The sequence below is a fragment of the Phoca vitulina genome, unplaced genomic scaffold (genome assembly GCF_004348235.1).
Source record: "Phoca vitulina isolate PV1807 unplaced genomic scaffold, GSC_HSeal_1.0 scaffold1, whole genome shotgun sequence".
In the NCBI taxonomy this organism is placed as follows: Eukaryota; Metazoa; Chordata; class Mammalia; order Carnivora; family Phocidae; genus Phoca; species Phoca vitulina.
Window position 1 is genome coordinate 43,151,944 of NW_022589704.1, and position 27,779 is coordinate 43,179,722.

The 27,779-nt window shown below is 37.6% G+C and overlaps 1 protein-coding gene and 1 long non-coding RNA gene across 3 annotated transcripts in view; one reads left to right on the plus strand and one right to left on the minus strand.

Moving 5' to 3' along the window:
• GLS (glutaminase) overlaps positions 1-15,493 on the minus strand; it is an 83,195-nt gene extending 67,702 nt beyond the window's left edge. The window contains exon 1 of one of the 2 annotated variants that reach the window (XM_032406029.1): positions 14,834-15,491. In XM_032406029.1, the coding sequence (XP_032261920.1) occupies positions 14,834-15,231 (398 nt within the window). In that variant the 5' untranslated portion in view covers positions 15,232-15,491. Of the gene's footprint in view, positions 1-14,833 lie in introns of both variants that reach the window. The other variant, XM_032406038.1, reaches the window with a different exon arrangement.
• Positions 15,494-15,664: 171 nt separating this feature from the next.
• Positions 15,665-27,779, plus strand: part of LOC116633365 — an 86,253-nt gene continuing 74,138 nt past the window's right edge. The window contains exons 1-2 of the long non-coding RNA XR_004299658.1: positions 15,665-15,949; positions 19,273-19,382. This is a non-coding gene — a long non-coding RNA (uncharacterized LOC116633365). The remainder of the gene's footprint in view (positions 15,950-19,272; positions 19,383-27,779) is intronic.

Below are 27,779 nucleotides of genomic sequence, written 5' to 3' on the forward strand. Positions count from 1 at the left end.
CTCATCAAGATTACTGTCATGATAAATGCTAATTTACCAAAATCAAACCAGTTATAACTAAAATCACACCAAAAAAGTAGAAAATGACTTATTAATGAATATATTTTTTTAATCCCAGGTTTTAAAATCTTGATTACCATTTCTAGTGGTACTAATACCTAGTCATCTATTACGGTGATACCCTCTTCTACAGCCTAATACAACACCCAATACTAATTAAAGAGCTCAGCAAATGTTCAGGTAAGAGTCAATACTTTGTTTTTTGTTTTTTTTAATATGATGACTATATTTATATATTATTAAAATAGTTAACCTGATTGTAAAATCTGGGGGAGACAGCAATTACATACCGGACAATAAAGATTAGTGTACCAGTTTTGAATCCTAGCTATAATACTTACTAGCTGAGTCACCTTGGATAAGCTAAAGAACCTTTCCATGGTTCAGTTTCCTCATCTGAGAGGAGATAATAGTGCCTACCTCACTGGGCTGTTTGTTGTGAGGATCAGTTGACTGGAAACATTCAATACATTTAGAATGATGACTGGCAGAGAGTTAAGTACTCAATTGATGGTAATTGCAGTTAATATTTCTAAAGTGCTCTAGGCTTACATATATAGACCAAATGCCACAAATCACAAAGAAGACTGTTAGAATAAAATTTTTTACCGTAAAAAAATACATTAAAATCTTAATTAACTAATTAACTAGTATAAGATGCTATAATTAACCAAACATTTAAACAAAAAAGGAATTTTTTCCTATCCTATCCACTGAAAAAATTTCAAGTAAACAAACTATAATGAACTTATTATGTCTTTTATTTTTAGCTCTGAAACTATAACACATTTCAATATTCTGAACATCAATGACTATATTACAGTGATGTTACAAGAATTACAGATCCAAGGTAAAACAGATCTCCCCACCTATTAAAACGGGAGGGAGAAGTACATACATGTGTGTGGGGGGTGTATAAAATATTCTGGAAAAGACTTTATCTGTATTTCAAGAAAGAGAGAAAAGTAAAGAAAAAGGAAGGATGGAATACTCATCTTCTTAATTTTAGAACTTAATCCAGAACAATTCTGGACTAGCCATACTATAATGGCAAGTTTCATGGGAAAACTGTATACATTACTTTTGTAAAATAAACTGTCACAGAACTCAAGTCTGTTTAAAATTGTTTGTATACTGTTAAAAAGAGCTTTCTAGGTATCTAAATATTTCCTGGATTACCCAAAGATTACTTAATAGTTCCATACTTCAGTAAGACCATATGTACTTAATTATTTCCTAATATAATTACTTCCCTATTATTAGTGGCCCATATATTTCTATCTTAAAAGACAACAGAATACAGAGTTGGTTCACAGAACATGGACAGTTATACATGCACATATAAAATTTCTCCTAAAAGAAACATTAATGTTGGTATTAATATCATTTAAACTTGCTTTCAAAGCTGTTACACCAACTTTTAGATTTTAAAGTCAACCTTAAAATGTATCAATTTCATGCCAAAGTTTTTAAAAACTAACAAATAGGATTACCATAATTTAATGACATATCCTGGAAATATGAATTTCTATATATATAATGAAACAGGAGTTCAGATAGGTCAAGAAGCTTCCCAAAACTGCACAGTGGCAAAAATGTATTTAGAACCCATTTCTCCAAATCCAGAGCCCAAATTATTCACCACTACAGTATACTGGCTCTCAAACTTACTAGCTAGTTATTATTTTCATAAGGTATAATTTTTCTAGGTCTTACCCTGATCCAAACCATTAACAGCATTCAACAATACTGAAGACTTAATATTTAAAGAAAAATTGAACTAGCCATCAAAACAGCAGTGGAAAATAACAGACCAATTATTTACAGAAAATGGTTTGTCAAATAAACTTCAGATACTGGCAGTTTGTCACTAAAAAACTGCAGAATAAGCTTTCTATATATTTACCACACCAGTAAATGGTATTTGCTTTGCCTAAAAGCTAAGTAAATAACATAAAATATACACTTCTTTAGCTTATGGTACAGAGCACAAAAATTTAAATGACCATGTTATTGTCACAGCTAGCAAAAAAAAAGGTAAATATTTACTTGCTTTTGGATGAGACTAATTTTTATCCATAGAAGAGAGATTTAAGTCATCTCTAAAAAATGTGCTCACAAAATAAATAGGTCAAAATTGATAAAAAGAATGTACTACCTATCTCAGCATTTAAAAGCTCAGACTCTGATCTGAGAATGAGTTAGCTTCAACTCTCTGGTAAACAAATAAATGACAAGATTCTCCCCAAACTTTCAAGAGGAAGAAGTACTCCAAAGATCTTTCTTGATATTACCCCCCTTTTCTCTCTCCAAATTTAATACGGCTTTGTGGCAACACTTCACAGTAATGTAGTTTGCTATTAAAATTCAAAAGGTAAAAACTATAGTTTTAAGCATATAGTAACTAAAAAATCCTTCAGGAGTATTTAAGTTTTAATGACAAAAAAAATAGATTATAGGAGACTTTCAAATCATTACATTAGCAACTACTGATAAACCTGAGTGAGCCATCCAGATTCCCTAGGGAAAAATATAAAATGGTTATGACATTCAGCAACTAAAATAAGATATACAGGGGCACCTGGGTGGCTCAGTCATTAAGCGTCTGCCTTCGGCTCAGGTCACGATCCCAGGGTCCTGGGATCGAGCCCCACATCGGGCTTCCTGCTTGGCGGGAAGCCTGCTTCTCCCTCTCCCACTCCCCCTGCTTGTGTTCCCTCTCTCGCTGTGTCTCTCTGTCAAATAAATAAAATCTTAAAAAAATTAAAATAAAATAAGATATACATAGAAGATCACTATACCCAAAGAAAAAATCCTTGTTACATACCTTTTTATTCCTTCCCTTTTATTACCCCTCACTTCCTTTCTAATCACTGCCCTTACGAGCCTTTTACCATCACTTTGTGCCTTCATTTATCCATTCCTTCCTCTACTTTACCCTTACAAAATACTTGCTTAGAATATAAGAATCATTCTTTAAGAAAATGAAAAAAAAAAATACCATGTATTTAACTGGCATCTATGACATGTACAGCTTTATGTTAGTTGTTGCTTACAGTCTAAATTGAAAATAGAAAACGCACATAATGAGGAATTACGAGAATGAGACTATGGGATCCACTCTGAAAAATTACTTCACTGTGGACTAATAAGGTAAAGTTTTTTTAGAAGACACCGAATTTCAGCTGGACTTGAAAGATGGGGTAGGAGTTGAAAACACGGCAACAGAAAGGGATTTTCCAGCAAAGAAAACAGAACGACCAAAGCAATGAAGGTACGCATTCACTGGGTGTTTACAAAGAACAAGGAATGACTTAGGTGCCTGTTTCTACCTATGAGCTGTGAAAACACCTAATTTTCAGGGTTGAGAGAGATCTATATAAATTAAACAATAAATGAGGAGACTACCTCCCCAAAATTTACACGTGGAGTTTAAATTCAGGGCCAATACCTGCAACATGCAAAGAGGTACTGTCTTTGTTTACTGATCAATCAAATCAGTTACCCAATACCAAAGGACAATTTCAGCTTCTCAGTTTGGTATTCAGTTCTCTATATTTGGCTTTGTACTATCTATTCTTAAACTTTTAATTAATTAGACTCACCAACCTGTAAATAAATCCTGCTATTGTGCCTTTAATTTTTTATCTATATAAGCCTTCTGTTTATGACCTTCCTTTTCCTAACCCTTTAAGGCATCAATGATCATTTCAATTGTTTTAGAGGGCTTTCCCCAACGAGATTTTCTATACTCTTTTTAGCCTGCACTGGGTTGCATCACTAAGTTTTGTACATCTCTTATACAGCCTATTATGTGCTAAGCATTGGAAATATAAAGATGAATAAAGTAAGGATGCTATCTAGGAGAGCCAAGACTACAGCAACGTGGCAAGTACTATGACAGAAGTGTAAGAAAAGTATTAGGAAGTACAAAGTAAGCATTCAATTTTGCCTTGATGGGTGGGGGAAATCAAGTAAGTATAATTTGTAATTAGGAGCAATACTGCAAACTCTCCCTCATCAGTTCAAAATTTTATTAATTAAAAAACTCTAGTATCAAATGAAAGGAGGAAAATGAAAAGCAAGCCTTTACTAAGAACTGCAAAATGAGAAGAAAAAAATTGAAATCAACTATATTGTCCTATCTTTGTTAAATAAGATTTCATATTACCTGACTTCTCTAAACTATAAACCTTCAAGACTGGTGTATTACCTTCCTTAATTTTTTTTTCTTTTTTTTGCAGGGGGCAACTCCATGTAACTCGAATGCATAGTATAGTACAGTAAACCTATCAGGTAATCAGAAACTTTTTTCCCCAACTAGGTTTAAAAAAAAAAAAGTCCACTAACAATAAAAAAGAAAGCTTTGGTATTTTTACTTACGTTGTCATTTTAAAGCAATGATCTTTAAAAAAAAAAATGGAGTTGTTTTTAAATCAGTTTATCATTTTGAATTTAAAGTAATCTGATTGATAGTAATAGTTGTCCACCAACACCAGCAAATTAGCAGATTAAACCAGCTGAGACTCACAGATACAGAGAACAGCAGTGGTTCCCAGAGGGGAAAGGGGTTGGGCAGTGGGGACCAAATTGGGTGAAAGGGATCAAGAGGTACAAAATTACTTATTTTATAAAATAAGCTATGAGGATGTAACTTACAGCATGGGGAACACCATCAATAATATTGCATCAACTTTGTATGGTGACAGATGGTAACTAGACTGATTGTGATTAGTTCCCAATTCATACAAATGTGGAATCTCTATGTTGTACACATGGAACCCATATAATATGGTATGTCAATTATACTTCAATAAAAATTAATTAATTAAATAAACCTATGGGGTTGAGAGTTGAACTGATGGGGGCTGACCACGTATCATTATAAGTCTGACAGTCTGACAAGGTGATGAATTCTGCTTATTCTCCAAATCATTTTGCCCCAAGGCTAATTATTGGTGGAATTTAAAAACAAAACCTTACATATTTTAAGGCTTTACTGTTAAGAAAGGATCTCCTGCTTTCTTAAAACCCCTATGTGCTAAAGTAAGGTTTACAGATAAAGACTCTGGTCTCAAAGCCAAGCAACATGTCTAATGTCACACAATTCTTAAGTGGATGGACCAGACTAGTCCTGGAAAGCTGGTCTTTGGTTTCTAGTCCTGGATACTTCCCAGTATACCACACCAACTACGCTCAGTTATTAGCCCTTCATTTTAGAAGGAATACCTGGAGTTTATTCAGAATAATGAAAAATACGACTCCTTACATACTGAAGAATTTCTAACCAAAATGTTAATAGGGGTATTACTTACGTTAGATACTTAAACTGTTGTTCAACCTTGTTAAAAATGCATCCTGTACAAAGTGAGGATGAGATTGTATTAAAATAGGGCTGCTATTCTGATTGGACTTTACTGAAATTTACTCAAGAGCATGCCAAAGTAAGCAGCACCAAAGTCATCTTTATGTGAGGAAGTGGCCAGGCTGTCCATATCAGCTAATGGCAATTTGTCCACATGTACAACTTTAGAAGTCTTAACAGGGCGGGGTGGGGGGCAGTCTCCTGGTCTCTGAGGGGAGGACAAGGACCTGGGCAGATCAAGTCCCTGATGTCCAACTCTATTAGTCCTTCCAACCACCTATTTCTTCAGTCAAGTATCTTTAATAAATCACTCTAGTTGTAAAAATACAGATATTATGTGAATTGTTATTTTAATCACTTTAATACCATTCTAGAAATGATGTCTTTGAAATAACTAAAATATGTAAGTAGAAGTTAATGTAAGGCAGACTTCAGCTCTGAAATGGAAGGTGCTATATTCTAAGGGAATGAACTCCAGTCAAGGAAGTATTCAAGCAGACATGAGTAACAATTTTCAGGGAGTATAACAGAAGAGGAAAAAACATCAGCTGGGGAGATTTTTTTTTTTTTAAGATTTTTTTTTTAATTTATTCATTGGGGGGCGGGGAGGGATAGCGAGAGGGAGAAGCAGACTCCCCGCCGAACAGGGATCCCAGAACCCTGGGATCATGACCTGAGCCGAAGGCAGATGTTTAACCGACTGAGCCACCCAGGCGCCCCGGGAGATGGGTTTTTAAGGTCTCCTCCAATCCTGTACCTAAGAAAGTAATCAATTCGGTACAGTATTTTATTAATCTAATAGTGGATAAAAACACAAAGTAAGTCCTAATATTGTATGAACTTTAGTCATTTAGTTAGGCCATTTAGTATATGTGGCGAACTTATAAAATATATAAAATAAGGTAGAATTAGATGTTTTTAAAGTCACTTCCAAATCTAATTCTCAATTTTTAAGCTGCTAACATAGATGTCCTCCTAAATTCCTATACTAAAGACTATAAACTCACTCAGGAGATATAAATACACATACACACACACACGATCTATATTCACACATTTTATACAAAAGCCTAATTATCTGAATTCTTTTAAAAAAGAGAGAGTACTTTATGTCACTAAAGTGTAAACTTAAAAATGGTTAAGATAAAAAATTTTTATGTTATATGCATTTTATTGGAAAAATTTTTTTAAAAGCTAAAGTGAATTAGGTATGGAAGGTGAGAATAAGAGAAAATAGCCAAAGTGGAGACATAAAGAACAGGAACAAGATGTAGCAGCTGACACAAGATACAAAAATCCACAAAGGAACAAACTCATTCAAAGTAGAACCAGTCAGAATATGAGAGAACACATTACACAACTAAATACAGTTTAGTGCTGGGGCCACCAACAGCAAACTATAGCAGTGCCCCCTGTTTTTGTACGTAGTTTTATTGCAAGATAGCCATGCCTATTCATTTACCTACTGTTCATGACAGTTTTGCTAATAACAGCTAATTTGAATAGTATTAACACAGACCAGATAGCATGCAAAGCCAAAAATATGTACTATTTGGCCCTTTAGAGGAAAAGTTTGCCAACACTTGCCTGAGAGTATCACTATAGCCATGCTACCTCCCTTATGGTAAAACCTAAGTTGGAACAAGAAATGTTAAACTCTACTCATTATAACTTTTTACTGTAGCAAAACATATGCAACATTTTCTAAGGAGACTTACACCAAGAATAGTTTAGAAATAAAAAAGCTTGATGTTTGCAAATAGTGAATACAATTGGATAATGCTGATAAGTAAGAGCTGTACAAATCCACTCATGATCTTTTTTATTAACTTTTTAATGTAATGTAGGTACTTCCTGTTATATGTACCAGAAACAGGATATTAGGTTAGCTAATACAGCAAGTAGAGATTCACAATTTTAAAATTTAACAGATGTGGTTCTTCTAATTACAGAAGTTATATATGCAGTTGACGCTTGAACAACATGGGTTTTAACTATGTGGATCCACTTATATGTGGATTTTTTTAATAAATACAGTACAGTACTGTAAATATATTTTCTTCTCCTTATGATTTTAATAAGTCTTTTCTCTTGCTTACTTTAAGAATATAGCATATAATACATAAAACATAATAAAATATGTATTAAATTGACTGTTTATGTTATTGGTAAGGCTTCCAGTCCACAGTAGGCTATTAGTGGTTAAGTTCTGGAGAAATCAGGGGATTTTTGACTGCGAGGGGAGGCTGGCACCCCTAACCTCTACATTATTCAAGGGTCAACTGTACTCATAATGAGCAATCTTAGTAACTCTAAAGAGGGAGGAAAAACATACCCATTCTCACAAACTACCACTGCTGATACCATTTCAGTTTATTTTCCTCAGATACTTTTTCTAAGCTTTTATTTTTAAAGCTTAAGGATCACTTAAGATAATACTGCGTAGAAAATTTTGTATTCTAACTTCTGGCTTACCATTTTCTTATACCCCAAAAGTAACTGTATACATTTTAAATGACTGAATAAGAGACTCTAATAGGGATGTATATATCGTCATTTACTTAACCATTCCACTAATGTTGAACACAAGTTTTTCTCCATTCTTCTCTAGTATGCATAATACTATGTCAAAAATATTAGTGAATACATCTTTCTACAACTCAGCCTAGATTCCTAAAAATGTATGAATATATTTAAAGTGTCATACAGTTTAAAAACTGTTCTTAAAAAGTTTGTACTCTTAAGAACTCCCACCAAGAATCCTAAGTGCCTATGTCACTCAGAATACCCTCATGAAGATAACAATTTAAAAATCTTTTTTAGGGGTGCCTGGGTGGCTCAGTTGGTTAACCATCTGCCTTCAGCTCAGGTCAGGATCCCAGAGTCCTGGGATAGAGGCCCGCATTGGGCTCCCTGCTCAGTGGGGAGTCTGCTTCTCCCTCTCCCTCTGCCCCACCCCCTGCTTGTGCTCTCTCAAATAAATAAATAAAATCTCTTTTTAAAAAAATATTTTTAGGGGCACCTGAGTGGCTCAGTAGGTTGAGCATCTGCCTTCAGCTCAGGTCATGATTTCCGGGTCCTGGGATCGAGCCCCACAGAGGGCTCCCTGCTCAGCAGGGAGTCTGCTTCTCCCTCTCCCCCGTCCCTCCCCCCAGGTTGTTCTCTTTCTCTCTCAAAGGAATAAATAAAATCTTTTTTAGGGGCACCATGGTGCGCACTTGGTTAAGTATTTCGGCTCTTCGTTTTCACTCAGGTCGTGATGTCAGGGCCATTAGATCAAGCCCCGCGTGGAGCCCTCATTGGGATCCACACTCAGTGCAGAATCTGCTTGAGATTCTCTCTTCCCCTCCCCCCTCTATAATAAATAAATCTTAAAAAAAAAAAAACTTTAGAGGTCTGTAATGGAAATTAGAAGGCAAAAATATATATGCAAATCCTGAAAGTTATCAACTTATTGTCCATTATGCAATATCAATAGCTCCATGTTTTAAAATTAGTACTTTCACTATAAATGTTTCTTTAGAAATCAGTAAGCACTGTTACATACCAACCAGAGAATACTTCCCAAAGGAAGCCAAAATGACACATTAACACGCTCGTACTACATTGTAGGTGGCCAGAAAAATCACCAAGTACAATAATTAGTCATATGTACCATGTCTCATAACCAAAAAATTTTTATTTTTTTAAAGATTTTATTTATTTATTTGACAGAGAGAGAGAGAGCGCGCACAAGCAGGGGGAGAGGTAGAGGGAGAAGCAGACTCCCCACTGAGCAGGGAGCCCGAGGCAGGGCTCGATCCCTGGACTCTGGGATCACGACCCGAGCCAAAGGCAGATGCTCAACCGACTGAGCCACCCAGGCACTCCCCCCAAAATTTTATACCTGAGTAGATCCCAGGATAAAATCATAGTGTCTACCTAAAAGCTCTCACTTAGAGATATCAACAATTAGTAACTATTTTTACAAATATATCTGTTCACTCAACTTTCTTAAGCATTCCTCTTACTAGCAAATGACTTAAAAGGTGAAAAGGCAGACAGACAACTCCTTGATTTATACAGGATTTAAAGACTGAGCTCCTCAAAGAATGCAAAACCTACAATCAGACTTTTAGTTTCTACAGCCATAATTTTTCTTCACTTCATAATCACAAGGAAGTAGTATATCTTTTTTACTTATTTCAAATCTTTTAAAACTCAAACTCACAAATGTTTTCAACAAAGTTCTCTTCAAGATGACACTTAGCTTTTTCAGACTAAAATAGTGTCCCTCTTACCCATTACTTTTCCCTACCTACTGCCTCATAAAAAAAATTGAATTCAATTTGGTAGTCATTTCCTGAGTTAGTTGATTTTGAGTAGGCAGACTTCTTTGTAAACAGTAAAGCCTGAAAAGAAGCTAAAACTCAAAGAAACTAAAGTTTGAGATCTAATTCATGCTCTTTCAGTGAACTTCATCTAAAAATTAATAAGCAGTATGTAGTTTGTTAATTACAAATTACCACAGTTATATCCATGACTAAATAGATGCATGTGGTTTAATATAAATATCAGACAGCAAATAATGTTATGGTGTATGTTATGACTTGTCATTAAAAGAATGACTAAAACTCACGGATTAACTGTAATCTAGAAAAACATTTTTAATAGAGAAAATCACAAATAAAATCAGAGGGGTTCACCGAAATCCCCCAATTAAATATACTTTCAATCTTGATTTTAAGTGAATTGTTAACATGTTCACTTTTACAAATTAAAAGCAAATGCATTATTAAAGGATGACAGAATTTGTCACCTATTTCAGAGAGGTTTTTCACTTTAAAATGATCTGTATCTGCCAAATACTGTCTCAACTTCATTATCAATACTGTTGTATAGGCCCAATTCAGCGTTTGCTGAAATGCATAGGCATTTGATCTTACTTTGAGATTTAATTCTTACAGCATTATGATTCAATGATTCTTTGCCCCTCACTTTCCATTTAATAAATATTAACTACCAAAATAAGTTACACAATCCGAAGCTAGCTGAAAATATTTGTTTGCTCTTTCACTTTATATATATATGCGTATATATATATTTATTTATTTATTTATTTATTTATTAAGATTTTATTTATTTTGAGAGAGAAGTCGCATTCATGGGAGGTGGGGGAGGAGAGCCTTGATCCCAGGACCCTGAGATCATGACCTGAGCCGGAAGACAGACACTTACCAACTGAGCCACCCAAGTGCCCCTTAATATATATATATTAAGATTTTTTATTGATTTGACAGAGACAGCGAGAGAGGGAACACAAGCAGGGGGAGTGGGAGAGGGAGAAGCAGGCTTCCTGCCAAGCAGGGAGCCCGATGCGGGGCTCGATCCCAGGACCCTGGGATCATGACCTGAGCCGAAGGCAGACGCTTAACGACTGAGCCACCCAGGCACCCCGATATATTTTTAACTATATGCACATTTAATTTAAAATATATTTTTAAATGCCATGACTTCATGCAGATGAGCAAACATTCAATTACTAAGTGCATCACGAGTATGCAGTTTTTGACAGATACTACCAAACCACCCTCCAAAATAGCTGAACTAATTTATACTTCCACTAGCAGTGTAAGAGTTCCTATTCCCCTAACCCTCTACATCACTTGATTTAACTTAACATCTGCCGATCTGATAGGGGAAAAATGATCTCCTTGTTTTAATGGAATACTGTTTCCTGTATTGTCAATATTGTACCCTGTATGAATTACCTGCTTATTAAAGAACATACATGTGCTGATATTTTCCCAGCCTAGTCCTTCTCTGTTATACCTTTTTCCTTCCTAATTAAACAATAAAATGTCCAAACAAAAGGTTAACAAAAATGTGCCTCATCCCCACCTGTTAGCCTTTTTCAGGGACTCTTCATTAAGACAGGATGCCCACTTCTGAGCTTTACAGAAATGAAGCATGGCATGCTTGATGGAGAACAGTGTGATAAAATGTCCATGCTGGGCAAGCATTTGGCATTAAGGTTGATCAAGAATACTGAATGCTGCAGCATGGTCTGTGATTTTGATATAATGCTCACTCCCAGCCTGTACTGGTATTCTGGAAGGAGAGTGGTAGTTTGAAATTAAAACTCTATAATTAATCTCAGAACAGTATGCAAAATAGATTGAAATGGGACAGAAGAATGAATATGGGGGCACAGATTTTAAATTTGGGTCATCAAATATGTAGAGATAAATGTGAGGAAAGAGTGTGGATGAGAGATGAAATATTACCATGAGAGTCAAAGCTGAGAGAAGACATATGCTGTTGAGAAGGCAGACAAGTGGGAAAGAAGCAAAGGCTTTAGCCTCAGGGTTTACTCAATGAGCAAATCCAAAAATGAGCCAGGAAAGCAAAGAGAACAATTTAAAAAACGAAGAGAGCCAAGCCAAGTGGTTTTCAAAATGATGAAATGATAGCAACAAAAATTAAGTGCACTACAGTCAAAACTGGGCAAAGATCATTACATTTTCTATAAGATATTTAAGATAGTAATAAAATCTTAAGCTAAATCAGGAATCTAGACCAGACTGAAGTTGGTTGAAGGAGATGGCATAGCCTAGGGTGACACTAGTTCAAAGAACTTGACTACGGAAATAAGATAAGTAGGTTAACTTGCTTATATCCCACCTCTTTCCAGAAAATAATACGGTAAGGTTAATAAAATATAGTCAGACCAAGTAAAGTAGGAAAAGGAAATATCTCAGCCCTGTTAATTAATAAAATTGCTATGGTTATTAAATTCACTCTGAGCTTACTGGTAAACAGGCCAAAAAGATAAACAGTGCAAATTAAATAGTTTCATATAAAAAGTACAATAATTTCTCAAGAGAAATTTTTTCTGGAAACTAAGAAACCAAAAGAAAATTCTCATGTGCGAGCCTAAAATTCAAAGGCCAATGTTCTTGTCATGTTTTACAATAAATGAAGCAATTTCCTTATTTAATAAAGTTATGTAGTATTTAACACATATCAAATATTGTCCTAAGCCTTTTACAAAATGTCAACTCATTTAATTTTCACATGGTTATTTCTTTTAATAATCCCCCATAAAACCTGGCAGAGTCCTGAGTGTTGGCATCCAGATGGCTTGCTGACTGAGGGATGAACTATGCTTTGGAAGCTGAGCATTAGAAAGGGATAACAGGATCAACTGGAAGCTTACCCTCCAGAATGAGAGAAATGTTTATCACATAAAGGCAAAATGGAAGGAGTCAAAGGAGGAAAGCTACATTTGGAAACCAGATCATTCAGGAATTCGAATCTTTAGTATGATTTAAAAATTTTTTGGCAATCTTGAGGCCAGTGCTCTTCAACTTTATATTTGGATTGGAGGCAGCTGGGGTTCACTCTTTAAATCCTTGATTGAAAGTTCTCAGGATGATCATATACTTGGATTGCTCCTGAGCCAGTCTAGCTATTACTCCAAACTTCGGTGGCAGAAAAATAAACTCCTTTGAACTAAGGTAAACAAGATTATCTTATTGGTCATTCAAACTCCCGGGGCATCTGAGCAAATATTCTTGAAGGATTCCCTCTCTAGACCGGTTTTCTTTGGTGGTTAGGATATAGTACAGGACAATTTTTATGTATCGTTGTCAGTAAGTATTAACTAAAGTGTTTCAAAGTTAAGGCTAAGAGATAATTTCTTATTCTGAACGCAAAGAAGCTAGAAACTTCTGAGCTCAATTTCCTATCTGACAAAAAGGAAAAAAAGAGGGACACTAAAGCCACTGAAGAGACACAGACTGGAAGACATTTTCAATAGAAAGCTGCTCCCATCCTATAGCCTTTAAGGACAACTTTTAAATGCTAGCAATTGCATTTTGCAATTCTGTAACTCTGGGCTCAGGTATTTAAATTAGTTCCAGGCCTGGTAAACCAGATGATAAGGTACAAGAGAGTACCAGATGAGATTAAGCACACACATGCTAGTCCTTAAAAAACATGAGAGAGGTAGAAATTTAACAGAAGTCTAGCTTTTTAGACCCTGAAGGGATTTAAATCATCTAACTAAAGATGTTAAATGACCTGCCTATGGTCCTAACTCTACTTTGCGGCACAAAACCATTATCACAGAATACCACAAATTTTGCCCATCACCAAGTGTGTTTTTTTTTAGTATATGTGCTGCCGAAGCAAGCACCCAAGTGTGTTTTTTTTTAAGTAACATTTTTCAGTCTGGAAAAACTTCAGCTTGGAATGTTTTAGGAAGGTGCCAACTTCAATTACAGGAAACGTTAAGCGGGCCTGAGATTGAAAATATAAAAATCAAACGACACTTTCAGTTTGACTTAAGGTGATCTGAGGCTGGAGACAGTAACATAAGCCACGGGGAGGCAAAAGAGGTCGCATAATGTCAGTAAAATGTCAGCAAAGTAGTAAAGTATAAAGAAAGCATACAGAAATATTTTTACCCACATTGGGAAAACCAAGTTTGGGTCCATTTATATTACACAAAATATCTAAGAAACTGCTTCACATATTGTGTAAGAAAAAACGATTTCGTTTTAAGTCAAAACTGTGTGGCATAGATGACTTAACATTCTATCACTATTTAAGTCACAAAAGCTACATAACTCGGATTTTTCATAGTGTTTTACCAGTCACATTTCATCTTGGCTATTTTTATTTTTATTTTTAAAAATTCGCCCATCTCATGAAAGACATCAGACAGGCCAAAGCTGGTCCCCACTGCAAACAGGTAGTCTTGCACTGCGTGGCCCATCTCGGCCACATGACTCTTTTCCTCCTAATCTCGTTTCGAAAACATTATTTCCGGTGCCCCAGATGGCTTCACACCACGCCTCAAAGAGCCACTCCAGAAATACTAAGAATATTCCGCCACGCTAGGTTTCTAAAGAGATGGTGGCAGAGATCGAAGGAGGGCTGGCTTAGAGAGGAAACCGAGCCTGAAAAGCGACGAGTCAGGAGTCGGGAAGGCACAGGGTATGCTCAACACCCGACTCCTAAATGTCACTCGGTGGAGATGTTCGTGTGGCATCACCCACGGAGAGCTGGGCAGGCGGCCAGGTGCTGCAGCCGGGGAGCGGAGCACACGGCGCGGGCCAGGCAGCCGCAGTTCCCGGGCGGGGGACCAGGCCGGCCCCTCCGGCCCCTCCGCGGCTCCTCCCGGGCGGCCCGCGCCGGGGGCGGGGAAGGGAAGTGGGGGCCTAGCGGAGGGGCGCCGGCAGGGAAAAGGCGCGGGCGGGGCCGGACCTAATCACATGGCGCAGACTGCGCAGGCCGCCCGGCATCTCTTTCTTTCTCTTTCTCGAACCTCCGCTCCCATCCCGCCCCACCGCAGGCCCCTCCCGGGCCCGCGCTAGGGCCCCACGCAGGGGGAGGGCTCCTCCGCCTAGCGGAGACACTCACTTTTCGCCTGAGGCCACCAGCTCCTTGCCCTCACTGTTGCCGAACGCGTCAGTCTCCCCGGAGCCGTCCTTGGGGCCGGGAGCCGACGGGGCCGCGGGCGGCGACGCCCCGGGTTGCTGCTGCTGCTGCTGCTGCGGACCCCCCTTGCCCAGCTCCTGCAGAATCTCCGAAGGGGAGCTAGACAGTCCCCGCGCGAGGGGCCCCGCCGGCCGGCCGCCCCCGCCCCACCACGGGTAGAGTCGCGCGGCGGCCGCTGGGCCCGCGGCCCCCTGTCCCCCGCCTTGGGGACGCCGGCACTGTGTGGCGAGGGGCTGTGCCCGCCTCAGAGCCGCGCAGGTGGCGGCGGGAGGCCGCAGGAGCAGGTCCCGCAGCATCGCCGAGCCTAGCAGTCGCATCATGCCGCTGGGTCTGTCAGCACCCGCTCGACAGGGGAGGATGCTCGGGGAGCGGGCTGCCGCTCTCCTCCGGTAACGCGGTCTCCGGTGGGACGCCGAGAGGGCAAAGGACAGGAGCAGCGACGTGGGTGTGGTTTCGGTTCCGGCTCCCGCAGCTTCTGCCGCGCCACCGAGGCTACCCGGACCGCTTCTCCTCACGCCGCCGAGGACTCCGCACTGAGACTGAGGCGCAGGGGAGGGCCGGAGACATTCCGCGCTCACCCTCTCGGGGGCGGGAGGACGCTCGCGTCCTACCCCTTTTCCCCACTCCGATTGGCTCATATCCTCGACCTCTCTCCTGATTGGTGACTGGAGCAGTCAAATTTCTCTCCGCGCCGGGTGCGCGAAGAGTCGGGCGGGGGAGTGGCGGGCAGGCGGGTGGGGAGGGGAACCAAACTGACGTGTGAGGCGTGGGAGCCAGGCCGAGCTCTAGCTTAGTCCCTTCCCTCTCGCTTTGCCAACCGCGAGGCTGCGCTAGTTGGGAACTGGGGACTCAGGGGTCTCGACATTTACGAAACGGATTGGCTCCTGGACTCTGGGGCTTCGAACCCGTTGGGGAGACTGACGGGCAAGAGCCCCTGCAGCCGAGTGGCCAGCAGTCGGCGGGGTTGGCCGGAGCTGGCGTCTGGCTGGGCCGTCGGAGGTCGGCTGGTCCAAGCTTGCAGTTGGCCCCGGCTATCCGGTAAGGGCGTGAGGCGACACCTCTGGTAGCCGCGGTCCAGAGAAGGCAGCCCCAGACGAGCCTCGTCTCCCTCCCAAATGTTACATTTACTTGAAACTTTCCATGGTTGGCCACTACCCAGATGTGAAGTGTTTTGGAAAAAATGAGCAAAATCCTTTCAGCTATGCGACTTAGCCATTTGGAGGGTTGGAGATCTGGCTCGGGTGAAGAGAGGGAGAAATTCCAGAATACGACTGCTTTCCTTTTAAAAAATTATTTTTTTAATGTACACTGATATCTCAAAAATATTTTTGGACAGCAGTGATTCCCTTAACACTAGTTTGCTGGAAAGCAAAATTTTGGATACTTTTCTATTTTAAAAGCTGCTTCATCATTTTAAAATAGGTGCATCCGAATACTGGTTCTTTAAATGGTTTCAGCTTAGTATCACTCTATCCATTTATCCTTTGGACCTGTGGAAAAAGAGCCAAGATTCTGATAAACTCTTGAGTTTTTCTCTGAGACTACCTATGCACTGCACAACATGACAAAAGGGTTTTAGAAGATTTCTCGAAAGAATTACGTTTAAATGCATAGATCCACAAAAGTTAATGGGATAATTTTTAAGAAACAGTATGTATGTCAGGTACATCATTAACTGATCACCAGATTTAGTAATCTAATGGGTCTTAAAATATAGTACTAGATTAATAGGAAATCTGGCTGTACCTAAAGGTTATGTGACCTTTGACATGTCAGTCTTGCCATGTTTAAATTTTTTCTGTCTGCTATTTCACAGGAAGAACCTGGAAAAAGCTATCATGTATAAATCACTTAATTGCCTTAAAAAAAAGTTAAGACAATTGCAAATTATTTATAGGGCTTTTATTACTACTTAAATGTTACCTGTCACTAAAATTTGAAGAGTCAAAATAATAATATATTCAGGAAAAGGAATATCAACTTTTGGAGGAAAGGTAACAAATACCAGCTCTGCCTAACCTTTCCAGTCTGACTTACCAATGGCATAAACCTGAATACTGTATGACCTCTTAGGTATAACTGGTTATCAGTTTTGACTGTCTCCTTTCTCCCAACCACATCCAGGCTATTGACAAATCCAGTTATTATTTTCCTCCTGGTTTTTCTCTTAGTTTCTCTAATTTTCAAGTGAAAATTCTTTCTAATGTTTAAAGGTTTAAATACTTTATAGTATACTTAACAAATATGGAAAGCAAACCTAGTAATGGATTGTTTTCTAGAGTTTCTACTTTCAGGGATGAGCTTATAAAAATGGACACATGTTACTCCTAACATTTAGAAGAACTTAGAGTCTGATGAAATTTAATCCCTTTGTGAAAACCACAAAAAAGTTATAGACAGCAAATTAAAACTACTATAAATAAAATTCATATTCTCATTTGATTCCTTTATGTTATATAATATTTTTAATCTTCAGTTGTTTTTAAATCAAAGACAACTGGGTAACCATGAATTGGAGTTAATTACTATTTCCATTAATTATTTACCTGTTATATTATATCATCATATAAAACAAAATCTATCCCTATAAAAACATTTTATACGCGTACAATAGTCCACCAACATATCTACAAATAGAAAATGGGTCTCCAGATTAACAGATGGCTAGATTGTCAGAGTTACTCATAGACTTCCTCTTTGCTATTATATTAAGTGCAGTCATCCCACAATAGGTTGTGGTCCCATAGCCATTGAGAAGGTAATGAACCATCCAAAGGAAAATTGGAATTTATGCACTTTGTTTCTGTTCTAACTAGAAAAACAATTCCTGAGTTCCTGAGTTCCTTTGAAGATTAAAAAAAGCTAATGTTTCAAGATCATAATGTAACCTATGTATAAGTTCCAGATTTTGCCTTTCACAAGAACTAAAAGGTTATGATTTGTTGACCTAAAGCTAGTAGAAAATAATTTGCTTAACAGCTTAAAAGAATTGACTTAAGTTGTTTGTTTGAAATTCTTCTATTAAGAGAATAGAGTAAGATTCAGGAAACCTCTAAACAGCTTCTGCTACTACTTCCCTTTCTTCTGTTGGTTTCCTGCTTTAACTAGCCAACTTCCTAGTCTTGCTGATAAATCCTGTCAACCATGACTTATTATTCCAAAGCTGAATTTAGATCTGTATTAAAGTAGGTATTATAGATCCTTCATCTATGCAATGGGGATAATATTAATATTTATCTCACAGGGTTGTGAGGACTAGATGAATCAGTATATGTAAACCACTTAGAACAATACCAGTAGCATTTTATAAGTGCTAGCTATAAATAATATTATTATTATTCCATGAGTGAATAAAATTTGTTGTGCAGTGTGATTTTGTTGTCACATCTGTTATCGAAAAGCCAGAGTTGTTTTAAACCATCTAATCATAAAACATCATTTAAGAAGAAGTTAGCTCCCCAAAATGAGATCATTTACTCCATTTTTAGAAAACAAACCAATAATTACCAAAGTATCTTAAAATAGAAATAGACTGCTGCAAAGACAGTAAGATTAAGCAAAGCGGGGCTCAGTGCCCAAGATACCAACTATTTACAAATAACTGTTAAAAATTACTACAGAAAGAAGAATTGCTAGATTAAAAAGAAAATGTGCATGTCATATATAATTAAATCTAAAAATCTGTTAATTGCCACCTATGTAAATTAAACCTCTCTTCCTTGTAACATCACACAAAAATAGAGAGATTTTCATCAGATTTGAAGAGACTACTTGAATGGTCTCATCCAGAATATTAACTACATGAAATTATTTTTGTGGGTCTCCTGATGGCTGGAACAGGAGTGGGGTGGTAATCAGTTATTTTCCTTCATTTGGCATGGTATGGTAAAGATTTCAATTAGTTCAGTTTATAAAGTTAATGTTGGTTATACTTAGATCACAATTATATGCATGAGTTCTCTAGATATTTATTGATTTTTCAAAGTAATTTTAATTCTTATTTTTGGTAGTGTAATAGAAAATATTAAATTGGACTAAACCCCGTCTCAAAGATAAGAAAGTCTTGCTTGTATGATTAGTAAAAACCTAAAAAATTGATTTTATAAATATTCTAAAAGTCAATCAAAAGGATACCTCCTTGAGAATAAAAATAACCTCTGTGGTAAATCAAATTACCGTTCCCAAATATTTATGTCCCTTCCAATGGGAGGACTTTACCTCTCACCTTGTTGAATGGCAGGCTTGGCCTTTTGCCTTAATTTGTTCAATGAAATATGAAAGGAAGGATGAGTGCCACATTGAGCAGGAACTTTAATAGTCATTACTTAGTTCTAACATCTCTCTCTTCCTTGTATGACAAGAATGGCATGTCCCAAAGAGGCGATGCCCCTTCACCTGGGTCCCAGTATGATGGAACAAAGTTGAAGATGACTGCAATTGATAAATAACATGAAGAGAAAGAAACCTTCCTGTAAGTAATTTCGATTTAGGGGTTATTACCATAGAATAACTTAACTTAGGTTAACTGATGTATCAGCCAACTTAAATGAAGACAACTTGGCCACCATGAGACTAATATGGATTACAAAGAGTATTTGAGGACTCTAAAAGATAGACAGTCAACCTCCAGAGCAATTGAAACTGAGTATCACTGAAGGGACAGTCAGAATAGGCATTCTCTTTCAGGGATGATTAAAACCAAAGTTCAGGTAGGAGGTGTTTGAGTGGTATTTCAATATATCATATATATTTAGATTTAATTAGGGAAAATTAGTGGTTTGAAGTATGAGCTTTATATCCATTATGCTATGTTAGTTTTATGCTATGAAATCTAATGTTGGTTCAGCATCTGAAATTTGTCACATTTTCTAAGTTCTGAAAAAGAAAAATGAGCCTGGTTTTTTGTATATTTATGCTCATCCAATGGTAAAATCATATTACCAATCCAGAAACCAATTACTGAACTCCACTGAAATTATGGAGCTAAATCCAAAATTCAGACATTTTTGAAAAACTATCCGAGTCCACAGTAATGTATTTTGACATTCTGGGGTAAAAAGAAATCAGTATTTATCCTTAATAGAGTATGGGTTCCTTCAAATACCTCTATACTTTTTAAGCATCTGACATTTATAATTACTGTGATTCCCTCTGTCCAATTATAAGTCACAAGAAGCTAACTCAACAAAAGAAAGTTTGGTTTGTGATTGAGCTGCTTCTCACAGTAACAATACCATGTGGTATGTTCTGAGGCAGAGCTTTATTCATATGCATCCCCAATAGTACAACAAACTGATACATAAAAAAACTCTCTTTATCAGTAGGAGAATGAATTAAAATAATGTGATATTTGCATATAACCTTAACATACATTATTTAAGATTAATACAGTATCATGTATTAAAGTAGGTAAGTCTCAAAAACAATGTTGAGAAAAAGCAAGTTTCAGCTGAATATGTATATTATGATGCCATGGTTATAAAATTGTATAACATGCAAAACAATATATTATTTATAGATTTATATGTATGGTTTAAAAGTTTCAAATGTGCATAGGAATGATAAACATCAAATTCATTGTAGTGGCTATTATTTCTGGGTATTTATAATGAGAAATGGGATTGAAGAGATGTACACAGAGAACTTCAACTGTATCTGTAATGATTGATTTTTAAAAAAATAATTTTTAAAATTTGAAGCAAATATGGTGCCTGGGGAGTTGATACATACGTGTTTGTTATATTCTCTCTCTTTTTCTATATTTGAAATATTTTATAATTAAAGAAGCTTTATTATAATGTTGAAAGCTGTTTCTTTTCTCTAACAATTATAACTGTAGAAAATATTACAAATCCAATTTTCACTTTTTAATGATTCCTTTTAAACTTTATCTAATTTTGCCTAATCAATGATGGCTACATCATTGGATGGATACAACTAGTAAGTAATATAGCTACTCTGTAAACATACTTCAAGAGTACAACCAACAGACAATATCCTTGAACTAAATTAGGTTTTACAAAAGGTAAGAGTGACTAATATTTAACTGAAAACCTTATAGAAAAAATTATTTGGTTCTTGGCTCTCTCAAACATAAATATGGAAGGAATACTTTCATTAATAAAATATGAATAAAACATATCCTTCCTTCCTTTGAAGCTAAGCTATTTATCTTTGTAACGTTCCTATTGGGGACAGGTGTCAATTGCTAAATTATATGTTATGAAAATTTTAAGTTAATAAAGTCACTCAACTAATACAGTGGAGTTGGCAAAGACTCACTCTCCAGCTAGATGTGGTCCTTGCCTTCTATTCTTTTGAGCCTTTGGACAAATGCCTACAGGAGACACATTTATGGATACAAAAGAGCACAGAGCTCTTAAAAATCTTTGGGAATAATTTCCCCAGTGAAAGGCTCAGTAGGTTACTTGAGTAAAGCAGACTAGGTTATAATGCATTAGGGAATGATGAGGTTCTAGTAAATTAGAATTGGAATGCTCTTCTAAAGGGGAAGTAACTGATGTACTCTACCCAGCATTAGCTAAGTGGAATGCAGGCACAGTTAGCTAGACCTTTGGATTCTTTAAGATAATGCAGAAATATGATTTTTAAAAATAAAGTCTTCTGATTTATAAAAGTAAACAACTCATTCAATTTTTTTAACACCATACTAGTCAAACAAAACATCCACAAGAATAACTTGGGCCATGGTCCACCACATTTCCAACCCTGTCCTGAGCAATCAGATGATGATAGCAATGTAACTTTCTTTAAGCTTTGTTCCCCAGCACATATTCTACTCCAGATGATTGGTCCTAGCCATCCATGGAAATTCCATTCCCCATGAAACTGCTGCAGCTATATTGCTACCAAAGAGAGGAACTAACATAAGACAAACCCAACACACCAAGGCCAACAGAGTGGAGAGAGAGTCTAGAATCTCCATGACATTCATGAGCTACTGACATTCATGAGCAACCAGTTCTGATGCCTGCCCTCCTTTGTTATATGTGATACATTTCCTTATTACTTAAATCATTTTGAATCTGGGTTTCCATTAAGACATCCTGATTGATTCAAAATCACACTGTAGAAAATTCTTTCTGTGTCTCTCTCTTTGCCTTGAGTTACAATTTATCACATCCCCTTTCTCTCTCATTTTTTAACACCGCTAAATTATATATCTACGTTTAACCTATATGCATATTGTTTGAGGGCCACATGTGATAGCCTTGCACGATTTAAAGGGTAGAGTTGGAGTACACTGAGCATTAAGAAGCTTGCCCCAGTTTGGACTCTGAATCATTTCTGTAACTCTAGATTTGCTTCCCTTCTCTCCCAACAAAAAAATATTGAGCCATATTAAGTCAACCAGCTTTGTTTTTCTGCTAAACTAGACTTCTATACTTGCACCTTATTGGTTAGTGTTTGAATTTTATTTTATTTTTTTATTTTTTTATTTTTTTTAAAGATTTTATTTATTTATTTGAGAGAGAGAATGAGAGAGAGAGCACATGAGAGGGGGGAGGGTCAGAGGGAGAAGCAGACTCCCTGCCGAGCAGGGAGCCCGATGCGGGACTCGATCCAGGGACTCCAGGATCATGACCTGAGCCGAAGGCAGTCGCTTAACCAACTGAGCCACCCAGGCGCCCCTAGTGTTTGAATTTTAACTTGCTATCCTCCACTCTTGCCAAAATTATCAGTTTTCCTTCACCTAACTGACTTTTCTCCTTGGAGTCTGCTTACACCATTCTTATCATCTTGTATGTCCTAAGCCCCTTTCCCTCTACCCATCCCAATTCCACTGACCCTTCAAGGTCTCCATCTTACATCTTCATGATGCTCTCCAATTTCTTATATAACCTCACATTTACCCTCATAACAGTTGTTACCCTTATAACAGCCATTTGAGTTTGGCAGATAGGTACAATCTTATTTTGCAAATGTGAAAATTGACACAGAAATGTTAAATAATCTGTTCAGTATTTCAGTGACTTGCCTTAAAAGTAGCACATATTTCTTGATGCTGTGGCTTTTACCCCTACCATTGCCCCTTACTAATCTCATCTGGATATCCCTTATCTTTTCTAAGAACTCAGCTCAAATGGCATCTCCTCTGGGAAGCTTTCCCCGACCTCTCTAGGCAGAGTTAAAGGATTCTTCCTCTCCATATCAGGGCTTACTTGGTAATATCTTCATTTATTGCATTACTCTATTTGTGTGCATCTCTCTTCCAGCTAGACAGGAGGATGTAGATCTTTTTGCTTTCAACATATCCACCATCATTTTATTTTTTTATTTTTATTTTTTATTTTTATTTTTTAAAAGATTTTATTTATTTATTTGAGAAAGAGTGAGAGTGACAGTGAGAGAGCACAAGCAGGGGTAGAGGCAGAGAGAGAGGGAAAAGCAGGTTCCCCGCTGAGCAGGAAGCCCGATGTAGGGCTCTATCCCAGGACCCTGGGATCATGACCCGAGCCGAAGGCGGACACTTAACCAGCTGAGCCACCCAGGCATCCCTCCACCATCATTTTAAATAACATCATTTTCAATAACTGAATTGAGGCTTAATTAACATAACATAGGACTTTATTAACTAGAAAATAAAGGAAATATATTTAAAAAATGAACCTTTCACAATTTTATTTGAATCTTGAGTAAATTCCTCCTCTATCATATTTCACAAAGAAGAAGAAATTTATTAAAAATTCAAACTGCAAAAGGACCTTTATGGACACCTTGTTTTTAGTGACTACTGGCACCAACCACCATGGTGGGAGCTAAGATTATTTAGATGAGTAAGGAAGACATCATCTTTTGGTTTGAAGAGGTAGATGAAAGTCAGATAAATGTAAACTCTTAATTAAAATATATTAGTCTGGATGCTATAAACATTACATATATGTGTATATTCAATGGATAAAGATGATCTAGAAATGAATCTAGATCAAGCAAATCTAGAGTTACATAACATAGGTTATGAAATATTCTAGAAAGGTGGTAGCATTTACTGGTAGAAATCCAGATACATAAGGATTGACAAGGGCATTCTTTCAAGAACAAAAAAGAAATAAGTTAAATGGTAGGTTCAGGGAATTATAAGTAATCTGAAGTGGTATTAGCACTCTCTACTAAATATTTCCAGTATCCACCTGTGTTGGATTGCACATCTCTGCTTTCTTAAAGTTGAATGTATCCATGCAACTTGCTTTGACCAGGGAAATGTTATAAGCTTAAAAATCCAATGCATAATTTTCTACCGTCTCTTTCCCTATGTCCCTATAACTGTTAATACTGAAAGCTGGTGTCTGCTCTGTCTAGCTTGGTCTCTGAGGTCAGAGAAAGAAACTTTGTCATTTTAAGTTTCTGTGATTTGTGGGCTATTTTTTTAAGGTTTTTTTTTTTTAATTAATTTGAGAGAATGGGAAGGGAGAGCACAGAGGGAGAGGGAGAGGGAGAAACAGACTCCCCACTGAGCAGAGAGTCTGACATGGGGCTCGATCCCAGGACCCTGAGCCAGGACCCCAGCTAAAGGCAGATGCTCAATCAACTGAGACACCCAGGTGCCCCGATCTGTGGGCTATTTTTACCACAGCAAAACATTCTCTCCTAATTATTCCATCTAATCTGAGAGGAAGGTGGGAGAAAGAGCACTGGATCGTAGAGAAGCCAGTCATATTGGCTGCGCATATAAAGGTCAGCCTATAAAATGACCATTTACCCAAAAGTATATGTCCAAAATATTTGACTCCATGAATTCAAATAAGCATATTTTATGCTTTTTCAATTGAATGCCATTTCTGACCAGCAGTTCTTATTTCCACAACTAATTCCAAAGTTGATAAATGTAATCTGAGTCAAAAAAATAAAAAACATGTCTTCATAATCCATCCTTAAGTTAATCTTATAGTTACATAGTCATTGACCTATGTGTTCCAGATGGGGAAAAAAAAAATCCAGAGTCACCTACAGCCTCGGTATTTATTAGCTACACTTGTATTGAGCACCAGATGCTATTACATTTCTGCATTTGCTATTTCATTTCTACGTACCAGGAGGCATAGTACAAATGAAAATGCTTACGACTTGGGGAGAGACAGGCTTAGATTTTAGTTCTAGCAGGATGTATTGGTTTCACACAGTACTGCCTTCATGGATTTTACCTCCCAGCTAACGTTCTTTACATTTTAATAGAGGTTTCTAGAAATAGTATCTTATCCAAGAGAGTGACTGAGGTAGTGATAACTTGACATTTCATGATAGGCAAAGACAGGAGCACATGTATGTTGATTATGAGCTTTGCTAACATCATACCTGAGAGGAGAAACTAAGAGGATAGTATATACTGTATAAGTAAGTTTATGTAGACAGAGGAGGAAATGAGGTAGGAAAAGGTCTAGACATAAAAGGTTATCCTAAATGGTAAGCATGGAAGGCTAAAGACCAATGAATAGGTTGGGATACAGATCTTAAGATACCAGCAAGACTGAAAGGAATACCAAAGAAAGAAGAGAGAAGAGAGGATGGGAAACAAAGGTGGACATTCTAAAGATAAACTTATTCTCCTTCATAACTGTGGTTTGTTCTCAATAATTTGTGACATGGGCCAAGGGAAGTGTCTTAAGTGTGTATACTCCCTAGTATCTGCCCAAATGTTGAGAGGAAAATCAAGTCCTTGTACAGTAAGAGATCCAATAAATAAATTTTAAGTCCAATTCTGAGGATTAAATTTATGTTTATATATTAAAGAGTTTAATAATGGATATAGATCTCTAAAGACTTTCTGAAGCGAGAGTGCGGCTGCTGGAATTCTAGCTCCAGCCTGGCCGTTACCCTGCTGGTTGACCTGGGTAAATCCCTTGACCTGTCAGTGCCTCAGTTCCCACATCTATTAAATGGAAGCTTGGCCTAAGTGACCGCAAAGGTGCCACGTGGATCTGAACTGTGATTCTGAGCATGTGATTCTGATTATATGCAGTTGTAACTTTTATCTGGAGATTATTAGACACTTACTGATGGGATCTCATGTATATTTGTTTCCAACAGATACTGTCAGAATTGCAGGTGACACATTGTAAATATCAAACAATGTTAAACAATGTTTTAAGTTCAGTGCCTGGACAAAAGCTCTAAGCAGCCTAGCACATGGCAGTTTTGCAAGAGCAAAAAGCTACACACACTCTTAGGTTAATAATCAAAGATACCGTTAAGGGGTGATATGAGAAGGGGCAAAAGAATACCCAGCCAAGAACCTCAGGGCTGGGTGGGAACCGGTCCCAGATGTGGAACAATGTCTCTGTAACCTGGTTGGTACAACTTCACTCTCAGTGGGGTTTCCCCCAGTGGTAAGCATTATCAGACAATAAAGGCAACTATATTCAAGGGTAATTCATGCATTGTGCAGCCGGCTGGCACTCAGGCTCATGGCAGGGGGCTCTGTAGTCACTCAGCATGCACGTGCTCACTGTTATTAGAAGCAGCTGTTGTCTCTGAAGAGCCCTGGCAATCAGACTCCAACTGTCTCCAGGACAGTGTTTTGGAGCAAACCTTAGTGTGTGCTTTCAGAGAACCATTAGCAAAAAGAGATAACCACAAGTAAATAAAAAGCAGGTGGACTGGTATGAATGGTGTTGCAGAAAAAATTTTCAAGTCAATTACCATAGGGTTTTCTTTTTTTTTTCTTTTTTCTTTCTTTTTCTTTTCTTTCTTTCTTTTTTTCTTTCTTTCTTTCTTTTTTTTTTTTTTTTTTGTACTTTCTAAGGGGATGGGATATCTAGGCTCCACTTAGCTCTAAATAATAAACTCTTTCACTCCTAGCAACCACTGCCTGGAAAACAACCTGACAAAGAGATTAAAACAGTGAAAAGAGGTCTTCTGCACATTTAACAATGTTAAGAAAGGTTTTAAGAGAAAATCCTATAGTAGCTTTAATCATACATGGCTGTATCCAATATCTCTTGGATGAGCGGCCAGGGTCAGGAACTTCCTTGCTGCAAAAACACGTATAAACCCTTTTGTGATCACTGCATTTCTGGATATGACCATCACCTACCTACAGAATTTTATGACAAAACAATCATTGAGATATTATTGGTATGCCCCATGCATTAACTGCACAATAATAAAACGAATTGTACACAATTTTTTGCTTTTCCTACTGTTATCTGGGCAATTTATATAACCTTGAAGGGCCTCAGTTCCCCCACTTTGGGGGGCTGTTGTAAGAATTAAATGAGTAACGCATATGTATTGCTCAGTGGCAGGTCCATACAGAAACTCAACAGTTGTTAGCTCCTTGTCCCTTCCAATTCATTTCTATCAAGCTAGAATGATCTTAAACTATAAAATCAGATCATGTTACTCTCCTGCTTAAAACCCTTAATGGCTTCCCACTACATTTAGGATAAAATTAACAATTTGTAACCTTCCCAACAAGGCTCCTTGGCTCTACCTAAATTATAGCTTCGTCTTCGGCCTGTCTCCCACTGAGGTTTATGCCCGGGCCACAACTGCCTTCTTTTGGGTCTTTAAATAGGCCTGACCTATCTCACGGCTCCTGCATAGTAGTAGCACAAAAGGAGATTTGGGGTGCTTTATCTCTTACAGTATGCATTGAGCCCATCTTTCCTTTGAGATGCACAATTGATATTTTATAAATCTTATGCAAAATTCTATGTCAAAGTAGCTTCTAGCCCACCACTCAAATTGCTGCCTCTAAGGCCCTCCTTTATTGTAATTTGGAAACTGTTACTGCTTCTGCACATGCGGCCCCCTCTGCCTGAAATCCTCACCTTTTCTCTTTGTTACTAACAAAATCTTACTCTTCGGGTCTCAGCTTAAATTGTCACCTCCTCAAATATGTTCCCTT